The following is a 20,961-nucleotide window of genomic DNA, read 5'->3' as shown; positions in this document are numbered from 1 at the left end:
GTGCTGCAAGCCACAATCAGCACCTGGGGATTGAAATCAAGTGGACTCTCCAATCTACTATCCACTGCCATCACATCTATATTTTAAAGAATTTAACACAGCAGACAGTATATTACCATCACGGTGATGCCAGTAGCTGAAACTGCACAGCATGAAATAGCAGAAGGGATAGAATACTTTTCAGGTATCACAACAAATCTAATCCCTTTCAATTCTGAATTACTAGAAGAATATCCACGCATTTTAGTCTTACTAGATCTGCAAGAAAACTTTGCTTTTCCATTTCAAAATAGGCAGAGCCTGTGCAAAATGTCTGTGGGATGAGAAGAAAGATTTTTAAAATGACTTTTTTATCTGCTAGATGTTACGGTGCCTATATTTGAGTGGGTTATTACTATATTAGTAAAAATTCAGATAAAAGAATAGCAATCCACAGAGAGCAGATTCAACAGAGACAAGGTCACCTGGGTTTATTTCCTTTGAATTATGTGGCAAATGTCAGAGTATATCTGAGAAGGCACAAAGACTTGCCAGCAGTGAATCCAATCCATTACAGTTGATATGTTGATCCATGAGGGTCCCAGTGCTCCTTTACAGCACAAGCAATATGTTATGTCTGGGACGTGGAGGTGGATATAATCTATAGCCAAAGAAGTTATATATAGTAGCAAGAGAAACCGTGAGTCGCAGCGAGGACTAGAATTAATTGACTTGCAGGTCTGGTGTTTTATTGAAGCTTTATCTGCCCTGCACCTCCGCAGCCTCCGCTCCCAGCACATCTCCCTGCAGATCAAACCAGAGCACGACTTTTGATACAAAACTTCTTTGCGCCACTTCCTTTAACCACGAGCCAGGCAGCACTAATGCAATAATAATTAGAATAGATACAACACTCTAAAGCTGTGCAAAAGCTGTGCAAACATGAGTTAATGCTTGTAATATCCCTGCAAGTCCAATAGGTAAATATCATTACAGCAGCAGTTCCCGCCACTCCAAGTGTATAGTAGAGCTATTCATGAGCATCAGCTAACAGGAAGAATTTTGTGGTTTGATACAAGTCTATTGTGCTGCTTTGGAGAAGCCAATTAAATAGGGGATGAAAGCACTGGTGTCCCTGGGTTGCTTGGGCTGGCTTCAGGGAAGCCAGCACATTTAAGTGATGGGATTTAGACAAATTTCACAGGCTGACTAAATGGACAAAATGATCCCTGAAAGTGAAACGTGCTTTGTTCTCCTGTCCAGATTTTCTCTAGTTTATGCCAATGGAAAACCAGGATGCTTATTTTGAATTTAAGCATTTCAGCAAATTCATAGCAAATTATGATCTACTTAGGGCACCATTGCTTTTCTGCCACTAAAATCTGTACTCGTGGGCTATAGGGATAAAAATTTCACCCAGGATTATGTTTCTGATATTTGCAACACCATCTGCTATGCAGAAAAGCTCAAAACATAAATGACTGGCTTTGTTCAGCCTCTTCTGCCTGGCAAAATACCACATAGGCAAAACGAATTTTTGTCATCCCATGTGTCTGTCTACTTACATTCTGAAGGCTTTGAAACAGAAATCATAAGATCTCCTAAAGCTGAATCTTACAGCAAGAAATCAGGGGGCTAGTCACGAGACAAATTCCAGATCTTCTAGTTGGTTATCTAGGATGTTGCAGAGAAAAAAATCTTTCCAGTAATTGCTCCCCCTGTTAGATTTGTGCAGTTTTTCATGAGACTGGGATGTGGCAAGGGGGTGCCAGACCCCAGGAGCCAACCTGTGCTGCTTCAGTATTCGCTCAACGGGGGCCTCACATGGAGCCTTCTCCAGGAGTTCCTCTTCAGTAACTCCAGCAACGTGGGACGATATATTGCCCTGGAAATTCCCTTGAAGGCCCGTTCCAGCTCCACTCGGCTTCGCTGGTGGCAACCGTCTGACAATGGCCATTTCTACAGTCCCTGGGTAATCGACCAGGTAAGGAATCCTCTGGGTTGTTTTTTTTAAATACAACTTTAGACTGTTTTCAGTCTTAATGTTTCCCTTTTGTTGGCATATGTCATTTCACTGGGTCAAGCAAAAATGCTTTGTATAAAGATATTCTAGAATTATAATAATCTAGCAAAATAATAGAGCACAATTGCTGTTTGCTAATCTCATGTTTTTAATGCACTGTTTCCATGCGGGGTGCTGAACACCTGTTTTAGAGCTAGAAAAGTCGTTTATACATGGGTGGAGCCACAGGTTCACATTGCAGAAGGCCTTACCATGCAACATGCAAGTCTGAACTCAAACTTCAAAGACCCTCATTTAAAATCTATCCAAATACGTAACTGGCTTGGTAGAATGTAATAGGAAAAACTATAGAAAAACATCAATCTATATCCATCTTCTCATTTTGAAAACAAAGTTTTGTTTCCTATTTGGGATTTGCTTATATAAATATTACTATATTGCTTTGTATGACTTGGTATAAATCTCAAGAAATCCCACTAAAGTGATTGCAGTCCAAGAAGTGTTACTGGGCTGTCCAAGTTCAACTTCCTTAAATATTTATGAATGGTTTTTTAAAGAAGTTAATTCAGATCCTTAGGAGAAACTCAGAAACAGAACCCCCAGCCATGTTTAATGATGTGGTTACAAAATTTTTCTTCCCATCCCTCCATTTAAAAATGAAAAAATCCTCATTCTTTCATTCCTGTATCTTCACTGAATGTCGTTGTATTAGTTCACAACAATCAGAAACTGAATTGAGAATAATAAATGAAAATTAATTCTACTTGCTTGCTGTTGAATAGTAAAATGTTGACATATTACAGACAATGGCAAAACAAAGAGTATTTCCCTAGTTCTATCAGCAGATGCAATCTGATAGTTGTGCACCAGATTGTAGCAGAGCTGAACAGTCAGTAGGAAAAATGACAGTGTAATCACCTTGCTCCTGCCAACATTTATTTTTGTGTGCAGTTTTACTTCATCCAGGATGGTATTCACCTCCCTGAACTTTAGATTTATATAGCTGAGCCAATGTCTTCAGGATCCCTTTTTAGGATCCTCATACCCTCATAACCTAAACTCTTTATAAAGTACATTTGTCCATTTTGGACCAGCAGAATGTATGCGCATAGATCAGTAAATCTCTTCCTCCTCCAGGATGCTATGTCACGTGGATGTTTGTGAAGACTTTTAGATGTTTTTTCCTTTTCAACAATAATTCCTTTCCTAATATTTCAGATTCTGATTGGAGGAAACATCTCTGGCAATACAGTATTAGAAGATGATTTCACCACACTGGATAGTAGAAAGTGGCTGCTCCATCCTGGTGGAACAAAGATGCCAGTCTGTGGCTCTACTGGGGATGCTCTGGTGTTCATTGAGAAAGCTAGCACCCGCTATGTTGTCACCACTGACATCGTTGTCAACGAAGACTCTTTCTTGCAAATAGATTTTGCAGCATCCTGCTCTGTCACAGACTCCTGTTACGGTAATGACTGCTTAGTAATTCCTGCCTTTCCTCTCCTGTACAGGAAAGTTCACTTGTTTTCTGGTTCCATTATTCATCATAACGAGAACTGAGAAACAAAAGCAAGCTGCATGTTTCTGTTAGGAATGGTAATATCAGCTCTTTTATTCTAGGTGTCTGAAGCCTAAGATAAACTATAGCCTATTATTCCCTCCGAGCACTTCAGTTGCAGTACAATTCATTTGAGAAAAAGACTAACAGCTGTCTTACTCAAATCCACTTACCAGTGTATGGATCCACGGCTTGGGGTGATCTTGTGGTTCTCATAACAAGCAGCTGGGCATTCCCAGCATATGTCTCTTGCTTTGTGGTTTTGCATTTTCGGTGAAGTAAGTCTCCATTCCCATCTCGCTTGCACCTGTATAACTAAGAAATCATTTATATCAGCACACATCTGACACATGCTAAGTCAGCATCAGCTGCAAAAATTGGTATTGTTCATATGAAATAATAAATGTATATATATGTTTGTATGTATGCATGTATGAATGTGTGCATAGATATATGCACGTGTACATATACACATAATGATGCAATTTTTAATTATCTACCGTCCTTTTTTCCACATTATGTGTATTCAGTGCATATGTATATGTATACATAAACGCATATAAATAAAAACATGCTATGCACTCAATACACTTAACATGGAAATTAAAAATTGGTTCATTATGTGAATTTTAAGATGCACAAGTCTTCCTAGCTTTTGAATGCTTGTTTGTACATCTTAGATTACATTCTTTCAGGTTAGGGTTTTGAGGTATAGATTTTTTTAATGAGGAGGAGAATACAATATGTTGCAGCATGTACCATGTGTTAATTCACTGGGTTGCTAACTATTCTTCTACAATTCTGCATAAAAATGGAAAAAGATTTTACATGAAGTCCCAGAAGTGGCTTCTCTGATTTTGTTTTTCTGAAGCCAATGGCAGTAACTGAGATATTTTACTCACATACTTTTTGGGTTTTTTTTGATATTAAAAAGACTGCAGCATCCTAAGATGGTCTCTGCTAAGTTTAAAAGTGTTTTGGCAGCTTAGCTACATATTGGCAAAGAAACAGTTCCTTTTTTTTTTTGTTTTTTCTTCTACTACACTTAGCATTATCTTCACTAGTATTAAATTCAGTACAACACTGCCTAATCATGCTTCTAGTCATGATGAGCAAAGCATTTCATTCTGGTGATGGACGTTTAACACTAAAAACTCAGCCTTATTTGTATCCACTTGTCTTTGTGTTTCTATAGCACTGTCTTTTGAGCTTAGACATCAAGTAGAACTGATTGGGTGATTAAGGGTCACTCTCTGTGCATGATGGTAGAAGAAATGTGTCTGTAGTAATCAAGAAAGATGATAGATTTACCACCCTGTCACTGCCACCACGCTCCATGTTTTACACAGCCAGAATGCCTGGCAGCTGGAGCAGTTGCTTCAAGTTACAGTTCTGTGCCTATTATTATTTACTTTTTAATGGCTGCATAAAAGTTTTACTTGAAGTATTTAGTGAGCTTGACTAACCTTTATTTTTAATAATAAAAGCTTATAAGCCATAAACATCAAAACAATGAAATTTCTGATTTTTGCTAAGAAATGAATACATTAGTTTAATGTGGCTAGACTGTGTTTAAATGAAAACAAGCTCCCTAACAAACTCAATCTAAAATTGTTTATGCTGGATAATGAAATGAGCTGGTCTGGAGCACAGTGGAAGAGCAACTAAACCATCTCGTGATGGAGCCGGAAAAACAAAAAAAGTGGCGGGCCATGATGCTATCACATCACTTTCAGCTACAGAAATTGGCTTGACTTAATCCTGGCGACTTGATAGATGATTTTGCCTCTGCACCTGTGGTCCCTTGAGTGAGGTGGCGGATGCGGAGGTATACTGCAGCTGTCTCCTGAGCTATACCTGCTCAGCCAGCACTGCCACCGAAACAGGTAGCTTTGTGCTTCTGACACAGGGTGTGAAAAGTTTTGAGTGGTTATTTTGTCAGCGTAGACTTGTGACTAACGCTCTCTGGGATTACTAGGTTATTGTATTCCTGTGGATGTTCTCTAAATTAAGTAACTAAGCATCTTTCTGCCCTTAGCTATTGAACTGGAATATTCAGTGGACCTTGGGCTGAGCTGGCACCCAATTTTGAGAGACTGTCTTCCCACTAATGTGGAATGCAGCAAGTACCATCTCCAGAGGATTCTCATTTCGGACACTTTCAACAAGTGGACCCGGGTCACTTTGCCTCTGCCTCCCTATACTAGGTATCTCCTTCTGGTTTTCTACAGAATAAATCTAAATGTATAACTATGTATTGAAGCAGGATACATTACAGTGTTAAAATAATTGTACCTTGCCATTTTTCTTTGGTCCATGTACATAACAACAAGTAAGTAGAAGTAAATGAAGCCCCATCCTGCTTTGCATAAAAATTGCAAAGCTACTATGGGCATTTACTTTTCTTAGTTATTTAAAGATAGGAAATTCTTATCCATCTTGTCCTGGGGAGGGACAGGGGCAACTTTTTAAAGAATCTCATGTTATGGTCAACCTCACTAAATTCTGGTCGTTTTGGTGTCTAACTGGAATGGCTGAAACCCCACTGCACTGTCTGCTTGCAGTTGTTGGCTGAACTGGTGTTTTGAATGTAGCGCTTTTCAGACTTGTTGTTTTTTTATGCACTCCTTGTATCCTTTTTGTCTCTCTCAGTCTTTGATGCTCACGTCATTGTTTTTATACATGCCCCATTTTCACCTCCTCTTTCTTTTCCAACATTTTTTTGTCTTTGAGGGAAAAAAATTGTGGGGTTTGTTGGGAGATTGCAGTGAAAGGAGCTATTTGGGACTGGCAGTGCTATTGGGAGTGCTAGTTGATGAGAAGCTCAACATGAGCCAGCAATGTGCGCTGGCAGCCCAGAAAGCCAACTGTATCTTGGGCTGCATCCAAAGAAGTGTGGCCAGCAGGTCGAGGGAGGGGATTCTGCCCCTCTACTCTGCTCTTGTGACACCCCACCTGTAGCATTCAACTCTGGGGCCCCCAACACAAGAAGGACATGGACCAGTTGAAGCGGGTCCAGAGGAGGGCCACAAAGATGATCTGAGGGCTGACGCACTTCTTCTCTGAAAACAGGCTGAGAGAGTTGGGGTTGTTCAGCCTGGAGAAGTGGAGGCTCCGGGGAGATCTTACAGCAGTTTTTGAGTACTGTAAGGTGGGGACTACAGAAAGCTGGAGAGGGACTTTTTGCAAGGGCATGTAGTGATAGGACAACGGGTAAGGGCTTGAAACTGAAAGAGGGGAGATTTCAATGAGATCTAAGGGAGAACTTCTTCACTCTGAGGGTGGTGAGGCACTGGAACAGATTGCCCAGAGAAGCTGTGGATGCCCCATCCCTGAAAGTGTACTGATTGGTGGTGCCCATGGCAGAGGAGGTTGGAACTAGATGATCTTTAAGGTCCCTTCCAACCCAAACCATTTTATGATTCTATGATAATACACATACAAGTTTGGAGACAGAAATTTTTTTATTTTAGCTATTGTACTGAGAGCGCCTATACAGTTGCCACAATTTTTGAAACTAGTAGTGGAAAAGTCTCTATTCTATTACTAATCATTTGGGGTATCTAGACTCTTCCCTATCTTCAGTGCAGTACTTCCTGTCAAGTAATAGTACTTTTTTAGGACTTGTTCCCAGCATTGATCTCCTCTGCTTCCTCTTTTGTACTGCTTCACTACATATTGTCTGCAAAATCCATTAATCCAACAGTTCTTGTATAAAGTCTGTAAATTTGTGTTCAGGAGGGGCTTTCTGGGGCGAAACAGAATAAATCAGGACTGGGGCTGATGTTCCAAACCAATTAAATTTGGACCTGAAAGGAACCTACCACCCAAGATTAATTCGGGTTTATAAATAACTGTGATTTTAAGACTGACTTTTTTTTGAGTGGTATATGTCAAAAAAAGAAGCCTGATGCCTTACTGAGGCAAAGATTGCTCTTCTGTCCAATCCAACAACTATATTTGTTGGCTCAAGAAATACCATTTCCCAAAGACTTTAAGATAGGGATTACATGAGAGAGGTTGTTACAACCTTAGCTCACAAGCAAGGGAGAGGTTAAGCTTCGGCATCAGTGCAGCTAATAGGCCCTTTAGCCTAGATGTGATATAATTTTTATGCTGCTTTATTATTTCAAGCTGTGTAATAGCAGGTGTGTGTCTCCAATTGTTTGTGCCTGTATGTTTTAAGGACATGCAGGCTATGTAGTCAGTAGCTTGGCCTGGTGCTAACAGCACCCATGCTTACGTAGCCTTTTAGGGCCCATGTACCCCAGAGTGCTATATCACCGCTGGCCTCTAGAAGGCAATGAACACTTAGTTTTAACTTAGATTCAGAACTGATTTCAAAATGCGAATGCAAATACAAAGCTTCTCCCAGGAGCATCAGCTCCATAAATTGTTGGTGAAGCAGCAAAGCTAAAGCAGGCAGTGTAAGAGATAGGTGCTTGTCTTTATTCATAAAGGACTTCCTCATAATTTATGCATTTCTTTTAAAAATGCTATTTGATGAGCAGCTAGACAGCACGGCAGTAGATTTCTCTTTGGATAAACTTGTTATTCATCTATCTCGTGTAATATGTTTATAAAAAAATAATTCATAGGATAACATTAACCTTATCATAAAGGTCTGAATAAATTACACTGAATAAATTTTGAGGATTTTGCTCTTTATTTGTTTTGGGGTATATCATAATTGTTATTTCTCTTTGAATTTCTACAGAAAACAGACTACATGAAGTTCAATGCTGCCATCTAGTGCTGTACAGCAAAACATGGACTAGCTTGCATTTAAAATAGCATTTTTGAAAAGTTACAGAAATTGAGCTACTTGCAGCTATTTAAATATGTCTACTGCTGCATGAGCTAAATAGCTGGTTGGTGTCCCCTGACTGTTTCAGCTACGTTTTCATCATCTATCTTGAGAGCTGAGACACTTAATTCACATATAGATGCGTCAAAGCAAGGTGTTTGAATAGGGAGCTAAACCTCCTTTAATCAACAAAATTAAAACGATTTACTGAAAGGAGCCAGGATCACACCATAGATCATTTCTTAACATTTCCAACTAAGTCTTGGATGGAGGGGAGGTAGGAAACTGGAAAACCAGGGTCACGTCGCAAGCCCTGCGTGGGCACTCTCACCTGTCCCCTCTGGATTTATAAATGGTAATATCTTGCCTAGGAACCAACCCACTCCCTAGAGCTGTTCTTGCCTAAGTATAGTTGGGAGAATTTGTGGAGAAAATTCATAGCTTGTTGACTTGGACAGAAGAAATAAAACCCAAGTTCAGGGTGAAACTTAAGGAGTTTGGGTGATTCTGGTTTGATCCAGTTCCCAGCTATCTTTCAAGTTTGGATTTGTGGTGGGACATGGTTATGACTTGTCTGAGCTTCCCTTTGGGCATACTACCTTCTTCCTACCCTCTTCTTCACTGCACCAACCGTGGTCCACTTACTTTGGTCTCATCAGTGATCCCTTTCCCCACCTCCCACACTCTCAGCATGCGACCGAGCACCCATGCTTTGTCCTGCTCTCAAAATGTGAACACTCTGTTCTTGGTTTTTCAGGGACTTTGTCGTCAGGAATCAGTCTTGGGTTGTGCTGGTATCAAACAAATCTTCCAGAAGCAGTCTAGCCTCAAGACTGACATTTCCTTTCAGTCAAAATAAAGGTTAACTTAGCTAGTAATATTGCCTTTCTGGTTTTCTTTCTCTCCCAAAGGTCTCAAGCAACTCGTTTCCGCTGGCACCAGCCTGCTCCTTTCGACAAGCAGCAAACGTGGGCAATCGATAATGTCTACATTGGGGATGGCTGCATAGATATGTGCAGCGGCCATGGGAAGTGCACACAAGACAACTGTGTGTAAGTGGAGTTTGTTCCCCATCCTGCCTAGTGCTGTAGCATTTCATTCCTCCTCTGTGATTTTAATGAACTTGCGGGAAAGGTTTTGATACGGACTTTGTCTGTGTACAGCCCACATAGAGCACTGCAAAGCAAACAAACCACAACCAGATCTCCCCAGATTTGTTTGTCTGGCAACAGAGAAATACCTTCCAGATGGATGTATTGCTTTTTCCAGCCACAAATGGCAACAGAAATGGGAGAATTGTTGTATAGCTGTGCTGTGACTGTGTTTGTTACAGATTATTCCGATGCAGAATAGACATATTATTGTGTTGTCCTCTACCCTGACAGCACTGAAGTACCAAGGCATGATCTCCCTGGTGAAATCAGCATAGTAGCAGAACACATTTCCATACTGTTATCCAATCCTTGACACAATATAAGCAGGATTTTCAGAGGAGATAAAAAAATGGGGACTGTATAAAGGAACAACTGGAAAGTACCCATCCACTAAAGTGTCACAGAAATTTACTTAGAATTTAACATTAGCAGGACATTCTTAGGCTTTGCACGTTCTCTTAGGTTTATCTATCCAAGTACAATGTCTTTTACTGGTTTTACTCTGTGCTGGAGTGTACTCTGTATTAGCAACTTGAACAATACGTAAAACTAGCCTTCCTAAAATAATTCCTGTTTCATATCAACAACTACAAAAAATGACAGACGTTTGAAACCCCCATATACCAGTTGTGTGCAAGTAAATGACGCAGACAGCCTCTACGTGGGATAAGGTGGTGGCTTAATGTGGAATACCATGGCATGATTAAACCTCCGTGTGGAGCCTCTGCCAGCTGAAATTTGCATTTGTTTCCCTCCGCAGCTGCGATGAGCACTGGGGTGGGCTCTACTGCGATGAGCCAGAGACCCCTCTTCCCACACAGCTGAAAGATAACTTCAATCGCTCGCCGTCGAACCAGAACTGGCTGACAGTGAACGGGGGCAAACTGAGCACCGTCTGCGGAGCGGTGGCCTCTGGGATGGCTCTGCACTTCAGCGGGGTGAGTGTTCAGCACAGGGGTCAACTCATCCCCCTTAACAGTGTAAACAGAACTGATTTTAAAAAATAAATAGCAAGATGTTAAAAAATATCGCCATAACATATCAGACATAAAACATACAAAAAAAACCTTATCTTTTCCTATCTGAAGGTCAAAGTCAGACAGGTCTTACAGACTAGGACCAGACAGAAACACTTCAGGAAAGTAGATACCATGTTCCTGGCTATGCTGCACCCAGGGAAATGAGACGTAGTGTGTAGCTCCTGAAAGGAGCCATGGAGGGGCCCTTGGAGATGGAGCTGATAGATCAAAGCACGGTCCAAGTATGTAGACACTGATTTCCACTCATTCATAATAGCCTCCTCATAGCACTTATAATTCCAGAGACCACAGTTTGGTGCAGCTTCTAATCAGATCACAGAGGTAAATTAATAACTAGGTATTTCCATTTGTATCATTTGCACTTGGTCCTTGAAAATGCGTCCATGTGTAGCCTGGGCCTTCATATATTTCATTGTTGTTTTTTTTCAGAGTAAGCTCAGAGTAAAATTCCCTGTGTTTTAGCTACATACGTAGGTATATAAGGCAGGCTTATACTGAATTACAGTTTGCTTTCAGGTAACCTCAGGATTATAAAAATGACCAAATAGTATTTCAGAAACATGTAAAACTTACACTTGTAGAGCTCTTCCATGCGTATTTATAACAAGGTACAAAATGATGTAAGTTTTTGAAAATAAACTAGCAGAAGCATTGCATTTCCACTTTCTGCCAGTAGGACTAACTAGGCACCACTAATAGACTAAGGAAGACGTGTGAAGTATATAAGGGATTATGGGAAAACATGAATATTAAAATTGCTGTGTCATTTGAAGGTTTGCATAAATTGAACCATTAGCACATAATCAGCGATTCATTAATTCTGCCTGGAAAACTTTGTGTTTTACACTGGAGGCACGGATTTTTGTAATTCTTGTGTTCAGAAGAAAGGTGAATACAGTTCTTGATACTCAATGTTTTAAATCTGTAGCTACAAGTAGCAACGTGTATGAAAACACAACAGGAATTTTTAAGATGGAACATAACAAATTATATCCTTAGAGAAGATCATTTATTGTTCTGCTGTAGCTTTACCTTTGTTGTAATTAGTATAATTTTGTACAATTTTTAAGGTTTTACAACATGAGGTTATATGAATAGTGACTGTATAGTCTAACACTTTTTACATTCATAAGTTTTGCCAGCCAACATATTTTTTCATTGCTTTTAAGGGCTGCAGCCGTATGTTAGTAACAGTGGACTTGAACCTCACCAGTGCAGAATTCATCCAGTTTTATTTCATGTATGGATGTCTGATAACTCCTAATCACCGCAACCAAGGAGTGCTGCTGGAGTATTCTGTGAATGGGGGAATCACCTGGAGCCTCTTAATGGAAATTTTCTATGATCAGTTCAGCAAGCCCGGGTTTGTAGATACCTTCTTCTGCCTATATAATTTCCTGTTCTGAAGTCAGGTGGTCTTGAATGTTTCATAAGAACCTATAGGATACATTACTGCTGTGGTTTGGATATTAGACCTTTAAGAGTTCAGCCTGTCCAGTCTTGCAAGCATTTATGAAAGGCTTTAGCATATGTGCTTGAGCATCAGCATTTGTGCAGCTGCTAGGGCAGAAATACAAGGGTAGTAAGGAGTCTGCTGCAGTCTGGTAGATTTGTAAATGGTTACAGGAGGATAAATTAAAAACTACTATAATGATGTCCATCTGTTCTTTAAGAAAGTCTCATTCGCAATCTAATTTCTTACTGACAAGAGCAGAAAGTCATTGCTTGAACTAGTTAGAAAATGGCATGTCGAGGCGAAACTGAATTTCTGCAAATCCATCAAAAGGATGGATGCACTTAAGCCCTATTTTCAGACACTTGTGAGATTCAAACCATGCATAGGTATGGGTGGACCTTTTCCTCACTGATTAATTTAGGACTTACAAAAAATGGGGCTGGGATGGACTCATCATTTGTTATTTCATTTTAATACACCAAGAAATCACTAGAACTTTAATTGGACAAGAGATTTAAGTCATCTGCTGTAATGAAAATAAGAAAATTGTACTGGAGCATTGGTATGTGCCAAATAGCTCCAGGTTGAAAATAGTAATCTTAATTTTGCTTCGACATTGTCCTTCTTAACATTTCCCTTAATTGGGACCTTATGGTCATAGCCTGCTAGTCTAGATCATTGCATTTGGTCCCATAAGCACACTTGGAACACATGAGATTGCTCAAACCATGCCACAGTCTGGCTTCTGGCCCTCAGGGATGATGTTGGGAGTCATCAGGAAGATTTTTGTTTCGGCAGTCTCCTGCACGGGAAGATAGGCTCGATCACCCGGCCTCTTCCTGCTTTCTCAACTTCTGCGTACTCCAGGAGTGACCTGGTCAAAAGAGCATTGAGAAGTGTCCTCCTCCTGTGGCTTTCCTACAACTAATTTCCCCTTTTTATTTCAGCTTTGTGAACATCCTCCTTCCCTACGATGCCAAAACCATTGGGACGCGCTTCCGCTGGTGGCAGCCTAAACACGATGGCCTGGACCAGAACGACTGGGCTATCGACAACGTGTTGATCTCCGGCTCGGCTGACCAGAGGACAGTGATGCTCGACACCTTCAGCAGCGCTCCCCTGCCGCAGCATGAGCGCTCCCCTGCCGACGCAGGGCCCACCGGGAGGATCGCCTTCGACATGTTCATGGAAGACAAAACTACAGGTAAAGGTTTTGCATGGATCTGAATGGAAGAGCAAGAAGTCACTGCAGTGATTTCTGAATCTTGCTGAGCCTCCAAATCTTTCTCTCACTGTGACAGATGTCACAGACAATCTCATCACTACAGGAGCCTTTTCTCTTGGTTCTAGTCCACAAAATGCAAAATGAAAACATGTAATGTAACTTTTCTTTTATTACTGCATGAATTTACTTGGAAGATGAATTTCTCTTCAAAGAAAGAAAAAAAGGTGAAAAAAATGCCAGGTTATTTTAAGTGGATTTCTTAACATTAGTATTTGTTTCCTATTTCTTAACTTTTTAAAACATTATTTAAGGATGTTAAGTTACATTTTACAAATAAATTTTGGATGTATTTCTGGATGTTTACAAGGCTTAACAGCTAACAGAGTCAGGGTACCCTTTGTGCAGACATGTAGGCAATGTCCGTTAAAAAGTTGTCCCATAATGTCCTGTGCAACAGAAATTTATGTTTTGAATAAGTTCTTGAATATACTTTAATGCTTATGTAAGAGAGTAGTAAAAGGTGCTTTGAGCAATAAATGTTATAAATGTAATAAATACGTACATGGGAAAGATGCGGTACTGACATTCTCAGGAGCGATACTCAATCATTCTCATATAGGCTGAAAAATAAAGCCATGAATCACCTTTAGTGGTTAACACTGCTCCCTGTTTTGTTTAGTTTATGTTGCCATTGTATATTACTGACATTCTCATTTATTTTCAAGTGAATGAACACTGGTTATTCCATGATGATTGCTCAATTGAGAGGTTTTGTGATTCTCCTGATGGTGTCATGATTTGTGGGAGCCATGATGGCAGAGAGGTCTACGCGGTCACCCACGACCTGACTCCTACAGAAGGCTGGATTATGCAGTTCAAGGTAAAATCTCTGTCTGAAACAGAATTATTGAAAAAAACATTTTGCTCCAAGCTTAAATAGTTTTTTTCAGAAGACAGGATGATGTATAGGCCTACTCATGAGCCATTCCCTGCAGGGGAAAACGCCAGCCTCATTTCTCTCACCTACTCCATGTTGGTCAGCTTGAATACTGCAGACTGTTCTCAGAGGTGGTGCACTCTTCTCTTCCAGCATAGAAGTTGCACGGACATCATGTAGTAAGGATATTACACATATATAAGACGCCTATTTTGTTACAGCTGGTTGGTGAGCTCAAAAGTGTCCACACTGCTCCTATGTTGTCATGCATTCACATCAAATCTGCACTCAAACTGCCCTTCATACACCTCTTTACCTAAATTGAAGAAATAACCCAGCAATATGTGGAAGCTGTAAGAGCCCTTTGCACACCTCTTCCATAAAGAAGGTCCACCTGACATAACTGAGCTGGGTGGCCTCCTCTGAAATATTCAAATCTTAGGTTATGTGGGAGGTTAGATTAACTTTATCAGTTATGGGGTACTGGAGTATAAGGAACAAGTGTCAAATCCTGCAAATCTAGAAATGTGAGCTAACTGGGAGAAAATGAAACTCTGAATATAGTGCCTGTTCTCGCTCTTGGGAATATCGATGAGATCTGCAGATGACCGGTACCATACAAGCACCGTTACTGCCATCATTTCAAGCAAAATTCTGCAGTCAGTTTTCAAGTCCAAACATTTTTTTAAGCTCTAACCACCACCACCACAATTAATTCTAATTGACTTATGATCCCTTCTTCATTAGGTTTCTGTTGGATGTAAAACTTCAGAAAAACTTACACAAAATCAGGTCCATGTGCAGTATTCCACTGACTTTGGTGTTAGCTGGAGTTACTTAGTACCTCAGTGTCTACCAGCCGATCCAAAATGTTCTGGAAGTGTTTCACAACCATCTGTCTTCTTTCCCACAAAAGGATGGAAAAGAATAACTTACTCACTGCCTGAAAACTTTGTGGGCAAGTAAGTATGAATTAACTACTCATTTTGTCTTGGATTTAGTACCTTCTGAAAAACAGAATGGGATACATCTGCCTATTCATTTTCTTTCAAGGAAAGTGCAGACTGGCAGTGTTCACGTTCATTACGTATGCTGCATAATTTTATTTCCTGTCAATCAAGATTGACCATGACTCTTAGCCTGAACAACTGGCAAAGTTATCCTTGCTTCTATGCAGTCTGCTCCAGTACAGCATGTTCTGCTATGTTGAGACAGCCACAACCAATTAGAGAGTAGATTTATGACCTTACTGAGTGGAAAAGTTACCCTTATTGTCTGCAGTCATCTGCACATATGCAAACCATTTGTCTTTTTCTGCAAAATTAACATCTCTTCTATTCTTTGAGTAAGCTGCTCAGGAAGTATAAGCAAAATCAAAATTCTCTTGCAAGAAGCCAGAATAGCTTTTTCTGGCTTCAGCAGCATCTGGAATCTGTCCATATATCATCGGTAGTACATGTGTAAAGAAGATATGGATATGTATAAAAGCGATTTCAACAGACACTGCCAGATATTACTTGTGGAAGCTTGCAGGGTAGTGCGGTCATAGGTATATTGTGTTTTGCTCACCTGTTTTCAATTGAACAAAGTTGTTTTATTCATATGTCTGTTTTTCTTCATTCCTTTATATCTAGTCCCGTGAGGTTTCGGTTCTACCAGAAATACTCAGATATGCAGTGGGCCATCGATAATTTCTATCTGGGCCCTGGTTGTCTGGAAAACTGTAGAGGTCATGGAGACTGCCTGAACGAGCAATGCATCTGTGACCCTGGGTATTCAGGACCAAACTGCTATCTGACCCAAACACTGAAGGTAATTGTAATGCATATTTTAAAGTGTGAATTTTGCTGTGTGTTTGGCTGAGAAAGAAAGAAGGAGATCGATTCCACTAGAAATGTAGCTTTGATTCCTGACAACCTAAAGACACTCAAATTCATTTTCAGCCCTTTTATGATTTTTAAGAAAACAATTACTGCAGTATTCAAGACTAGATTTGTTCCTTTGCAAATAACACTGCCCAATAAAGCTGTGATAAAGTTCATTTTTCATCCTTAGACCATCATTTTATGACCTAAATCACCATTGCACATACAATTATATTTGATCAAAACCTGAAGAAAGATTGTCTCTGTCATGAAAGATCTTACTGAAGTAGGGAATACAAGAAAATGACATAAAATTACATAAAATTAATTCACCTAGCTGTTATCAGTGTTACCCTACAACAATTGAGTGAAATCTAGTTAGACATTGCTAATTTTAAACTTAAAATATTTTTAAAACTTAACATATTTAGAAAAGAATATGTAAGGAACCCCAAATTAGTCTAAAATGAAGTGTTTACCATCCCATTTTTTCTACTTCAGATAAGAACAGAATAAGTACATGCTCCACAGAAACAACAGGTTAAGCAGCATTCTGGCTAAAGAGAATATAACTATTTAACTTTTCAGTTATCATGTCATTTGAATTATTATAATCTTCTGGTTTTCATCTGAGATACTAATTATATGAACAAATATCATAATCTGTTTGCGATTTTTATTTAGTAATGTATTCTTCACATTAAGGACATTTGGGATAAAATCCTAGCAATTTTAGGAGAGTTTTACTGCTATCTCCTTAAGGCCAGGATTTCACTCATGGCATTGCTTTTACTGCACATCTGGAGGTAAGTGGAAATCAGAGATATATTCTAGATGGTTTTCACTGCAAATATTTGTGCAGACAGCCGCATACATGCATATTCACTACTGTAACCTTAAAATGTCATTGCAGTACTGGTTTTGCTGGGGAAAAAATATGGAATAGCAATTTCTCTCAGACACACTAGATATGTACTAGAGTGGTGTTACATGGTCTTAAATAACCCCAGTTATGAATTAGGCCCATTCATTTGCACATGCAAATTCTAGCGTGCTGGATTACCTCCCAAATATGTTAAAATCTAGCCCTAACATATTTTCACATTTAGCCAATTCAGTTCAAGCGGCTAAATATTCAGCCAAAAGTAATTATGTTCGGCCACCCTTAAAAAAAATTTTTACAGTGTCTATGAGTCCTTCAAACATGTTTAGGTCAGTTTCAGCTGTGGTCATCAGAAAAGCTTAAGATCATAATTACCTGTGCTTTACGTTAAACACCTTCCTTACAGACTTTCCTGAAAGAGCGGTTTGACAATGAAGAAATTAAACCAGATTTATGGATGTCCTTAGAAGGTGGAAATACCTGTACTGAGTGTGGGATTCTCGCTGAAGACACAACTCTGTATTTTGGAGGCGCAACTGTGAGGCAGGCTGTCACTCAAGATCTGGACCTGCGGGGAGCAAAGTAGGTCATGTTTCCCTGTCATTTTCATGGGGAACTCTGTTAAACGCTGACAAAGCAGCAGGCGATACAGCTTGTAGCTTTTGGGAATTTCTAGGCCACCACAAGCATAGCGTTATCTCAGGTAGACACTGATGAGGTTATGATTCTCAAGGTACTGATGCTTTCAGATGACTCACAGAGACCAAGGTTCACCCTAGAACAGTGGAAAGGGTCTGGCATGCCCCGGTGAAGCAGCAGGTCCTCTTCTCCAGGAGCGTCCTGAAGTCAGCAACACCTGTCCTGCAAAGAGGCACTGTTGCTTGGGAACCTCTGTCTCCACTCCTAGAGGCACCAGCTGTGTCTCTCACCGAGTTCAGATCATAACCTCTGCTGGTTGTCCTCTCTTGGGTGCCTGTACAAGACCTGTTGCACTCACATGCTGTACAAAAGGATGACTTAACTGGAGAGCAATGGGATTTTGTCAGTTTGGACAAGATAAGAACATCATGTAGAAGATAACTTCAGCATCATCGTCCCTTGGCTATATGGCTTTAATGAAGTCATATACTCTTACTTCTGTAACTTAGCAAGAATTTATTGAATCCCACAAGCTTTCGGGAAGGAAGGGGCCTCAGGGAGTGTCTAGTTCAGCCTCATGCTCAAAGCCAGGTCAACACTGAATTCAGAGCAGGTTGCTCAGGGCTTTGACCCATTGGGTCTTGAAAACCTCAGAGGACAGAGATCCCAGTCTCTCTGCACAGCTTGTTCCAGTGCTGAGTTACCCTTACAGTGATTTTTTTCCCCATTATACCCTTGTTTCAGTGTATGACCACTGTCTCCCAGTCCCAGCCATCTTCTCCAGGCTGAACAAGCCCTGGTCCCTCAGCCTCTCCTCACAGGGTATGTGCTTTAGCCCCAACCATTTCAGTGGCCTCCACTGACCTTGCATCAGTTTATCAACTTCTTCTGTGTCCTTCCTCACTGCCAGGGCACCTTGTTGACTCATGTTTAGTCCCCTTTCCACTAGGACTCCCAGGGAACTGTTAGCAAAGTGCTAACCACATTGCAAGTGGTTAGTCCCTTGCAGGAGCAGGACTGATGAATTTTATGAGATTCCCACGGGAATTACTAGGCAATGTTTTTGGAAACCTTTGTTCTACTCGTACATTGATGTTACTTGCTTAAAAATGCCGTCGTTTTGAATGTTTTCAGCACATCTGCTAATTTGTGCAGATCTCTAACAGATGTAAACTTACACATTTTCTCTTAGATTTCTACAGTACTGGGGGAGAATTGGGAGTGAAAATAACATGACAACATGCCACAGACCAACCTGCAGAAAGGAGGGAGTGCTGCTAGATTATTCCATTGATGGAGGCAAGTACATCTTTAGTGTCATCTAAGCTACAGCCTTGTTCTGTATTCAAGCACCATGAATATCTGAGAAGTTGTCAGAGAGATCCAAAACAATAACACAATTTTTAATTGTAAAGTTATTTTGTCCTTGTAAAGTTTTTTTCCCCATCTAAAATTTCCATCTATTGCTCAGGAGTTCTCCATAATCCTCCTGCCTGATTTCAGTAATCAGTGGCTTCCAGCCAATTTGATTCCTTTATACAATTACAAGATTACTCTCGCCATGAGTAACAGTTGCCAGTTACCCTTAGAAGTTAAGATCTGTCTATCAGAAGACCACAGCTATTATTTTTTACTTCCTATTATCTTCCCTTAATATTTTATTTTAATTTATTTTTAGTTTTCCTTTAATATTCTATCATACGCTTGTTTTTATTGCTAAACCTGCATGTTTTCTTTCTAGGGATATCCTGGACTTTGCTTCATGAGATGGATTACCAAAAATACATCTCAGTCAGGCATGACTACATCCTCCTCCCCGAACACGCTCTGACCAATACAACCCGCTTGCGCTGGTGGCAGCCTTTTACCATCAGCAATGGGATCGTGGTTTCAGGCCCCGACCGGGCACAGTGGGCACTGGATAACATCCTGATCGGAGGAGCAGAGATCAACCCCAGCCAGTTGGTAGATACGTTTGATGATGGTAAGGCAGGCCATGACAGCTAATCTGACATTATCTTATCTAAAATAAGCCCTGTGAGTTCGTAAGCACACTTTTTTTCTTAACTCTGCAAATTTTTCATTTTGTAGACTAATGCTGTTTACATACTATTCTTCATGCTACTGATAGGGGTGTGTAAAAATATATACACATGTATATCCAGATATGTATGTGTGTGTGTGTATATATATGTATATACCTATGAGAAATATAAAAACTTTTATTTCAGTCCAACTCATTTCATTTACGTTCCTGTGTAGGAAAGTTTGATTTAATCTTATTTCTTTTTAAATACTATTATTTAAACATTTTAATTACCTCTCTGGAGCTGATGTTTTTATTATGTCTGTTTGTTAGTAGCTTACTCATTGTGTGTCATAGCAGGTGGCATAAATGCAGTGCTTATATCACTAAAGCACTGTATCTAGTGATTCTGTGGATTCATTACTAAGCCTTGATGTTTACTGAGGCACTGCAGTAATTGTCTTTAACTCATTTTAATAGAAGGCACCTCTCATGAAGAAAACTGGAGTTTTTACCCTAATGCAGTCAGGACTGCAGGGTTCTGTGGAAATCCATCATTCCATCTCTACTGGCCAAATAAGAAAAAGGACAAAACACACAACATCCTGTCCTCCAGGGAGCTCATTATACAGCCAGGATACATGATGCAGTTTAAAGTAAGAAATGTTCTCTCTCTCCAAAGTAAAATATGCAATAAAAAATCATCTAATGTGTCTCCAGAAATTCTTCTTCTTCCAACTAGGATGCCTGATTGGATGAATAATTAATAATGACTTTTTACTAGAGTTTAAAGGAAATTCTGAAGTGTAGGTAATGGGAACGGGAGAAAGATTGCATGAATGTTAAATGTCAAGTTATTTTAACTGTCTGTATGCTTTGGGGGTTACTGAGAGGGACTGGAAATCTAATCCCTTTCTCTTTAAATTACTGGATCATCAGATACAGTAGGAACTATTTTCTAAGGTGAGAATACACAGTATGCAGAATATGCCATTTTCCCCTAACTCATGAATAAGCAGAAAAGGCAAGGTAGAGGCAGGCTGGAGGAGAGTGGCATATGGAAAATGCAAAAGTGCTCAAGTAGAAGTACCTTTACTTACTTGTGTCATAGCAAATGACTTAAATAATCAGAGATATATTTCTGAATATTTTACTTTGTTTTAAGGTAGAATTCTGCACAGGGCTAAAGGCAACACATAGTTGCTGTCCAGAAATGTTCTAGACCCTTCCCCAAGCACTATGTCTTAAATGAAAGCAGTTATCAAAATAGTCATCTATTTTCTTGTTATGTTTTTTTTCTTGCTCTCCTGTTTGACAAGACAGTTCCAGAATTTTCCATCTTCCACTAATCAATATTTTCACCTTTTCT

General features: G+C 39.9%; 1 protein-coding gene across 2 annotated transcripts in view; it reads left to right on the top strand.

The window, feature by feature from the left end:
• RELN (reelin) overlaps positions 1-20,961 on the top strand; it is a 308,977-nt gene that overhangs the window by 274,539 nt on the left and 13,477 nt on the right. For both annotated transcript variants that reach the window (XM_086611234.1, XM_086611233.1), the window contains exons 44-57: positions 1,705-1,963; positions 3,221-3,470; positions 5,599-5,767; positions 9,279-9,419; positions 10,282-10,459; positions 11,731-11,924; positions 12,965-13,221; positions 13,968-14,122; positions 14,927-15,141; positions 15,814-15,991; positions 17,334-17,509; positions 18,759-18,865; positions 19,308-19,550; positions 20,073-20,248. In XM_086611234.1, coding sequence (XP_086467360.1) covers positions 1,705-1,963; positions 3,221-3,470; positions 5,599-5,767; positions 9,279-9,419; positions 10,282-10,459; positions 11,731-11,924; positions 12,965-13,221; positions 13,968-14,122; positions 14,927-15,141; positions 15,814-15,991; positions 17,334-17,509; positions 18,759-18,865; positions 19,308-19,550; positions 20,073-20,248 — 2,698 coding nt within the window. The remainder of the gene's footprint in view (positions 1-1,704; positions 1,964-3,220; positions 3,471-5,598; positions 5,768-9,278; positions 9,420-10,281; positions 10,460-11,730; positions 11,925-12,964; positions 13,222-13,967; positions 14,123-14,926; positions 15,142-15,813; positions 15,992-17,333; positions 17,510-18,758; positions 18,866-19,307; positions 19,551-20,072; positions 20,249-20,961) is intronic.

The sequence above is a fragment of the Tauraco erythrolophus genome, chromosome 4 (genome assembly GCF_009769465.1).
Source record: "Tauraco erythrolophus isolate bTauEry1 chromosome 4, bTauEry1.pri, whole genome shotgun sequence".
NCBI classification, from domain to species: Eukaryota; Metazoa; Chordata; class Aves; order Musophagiformes; family Musophagidae; genus Tauraco; species Tauraco erythrolophus.
This window is presented reverse-complemented; position numbering and strand designations above follow the sequence as displayed.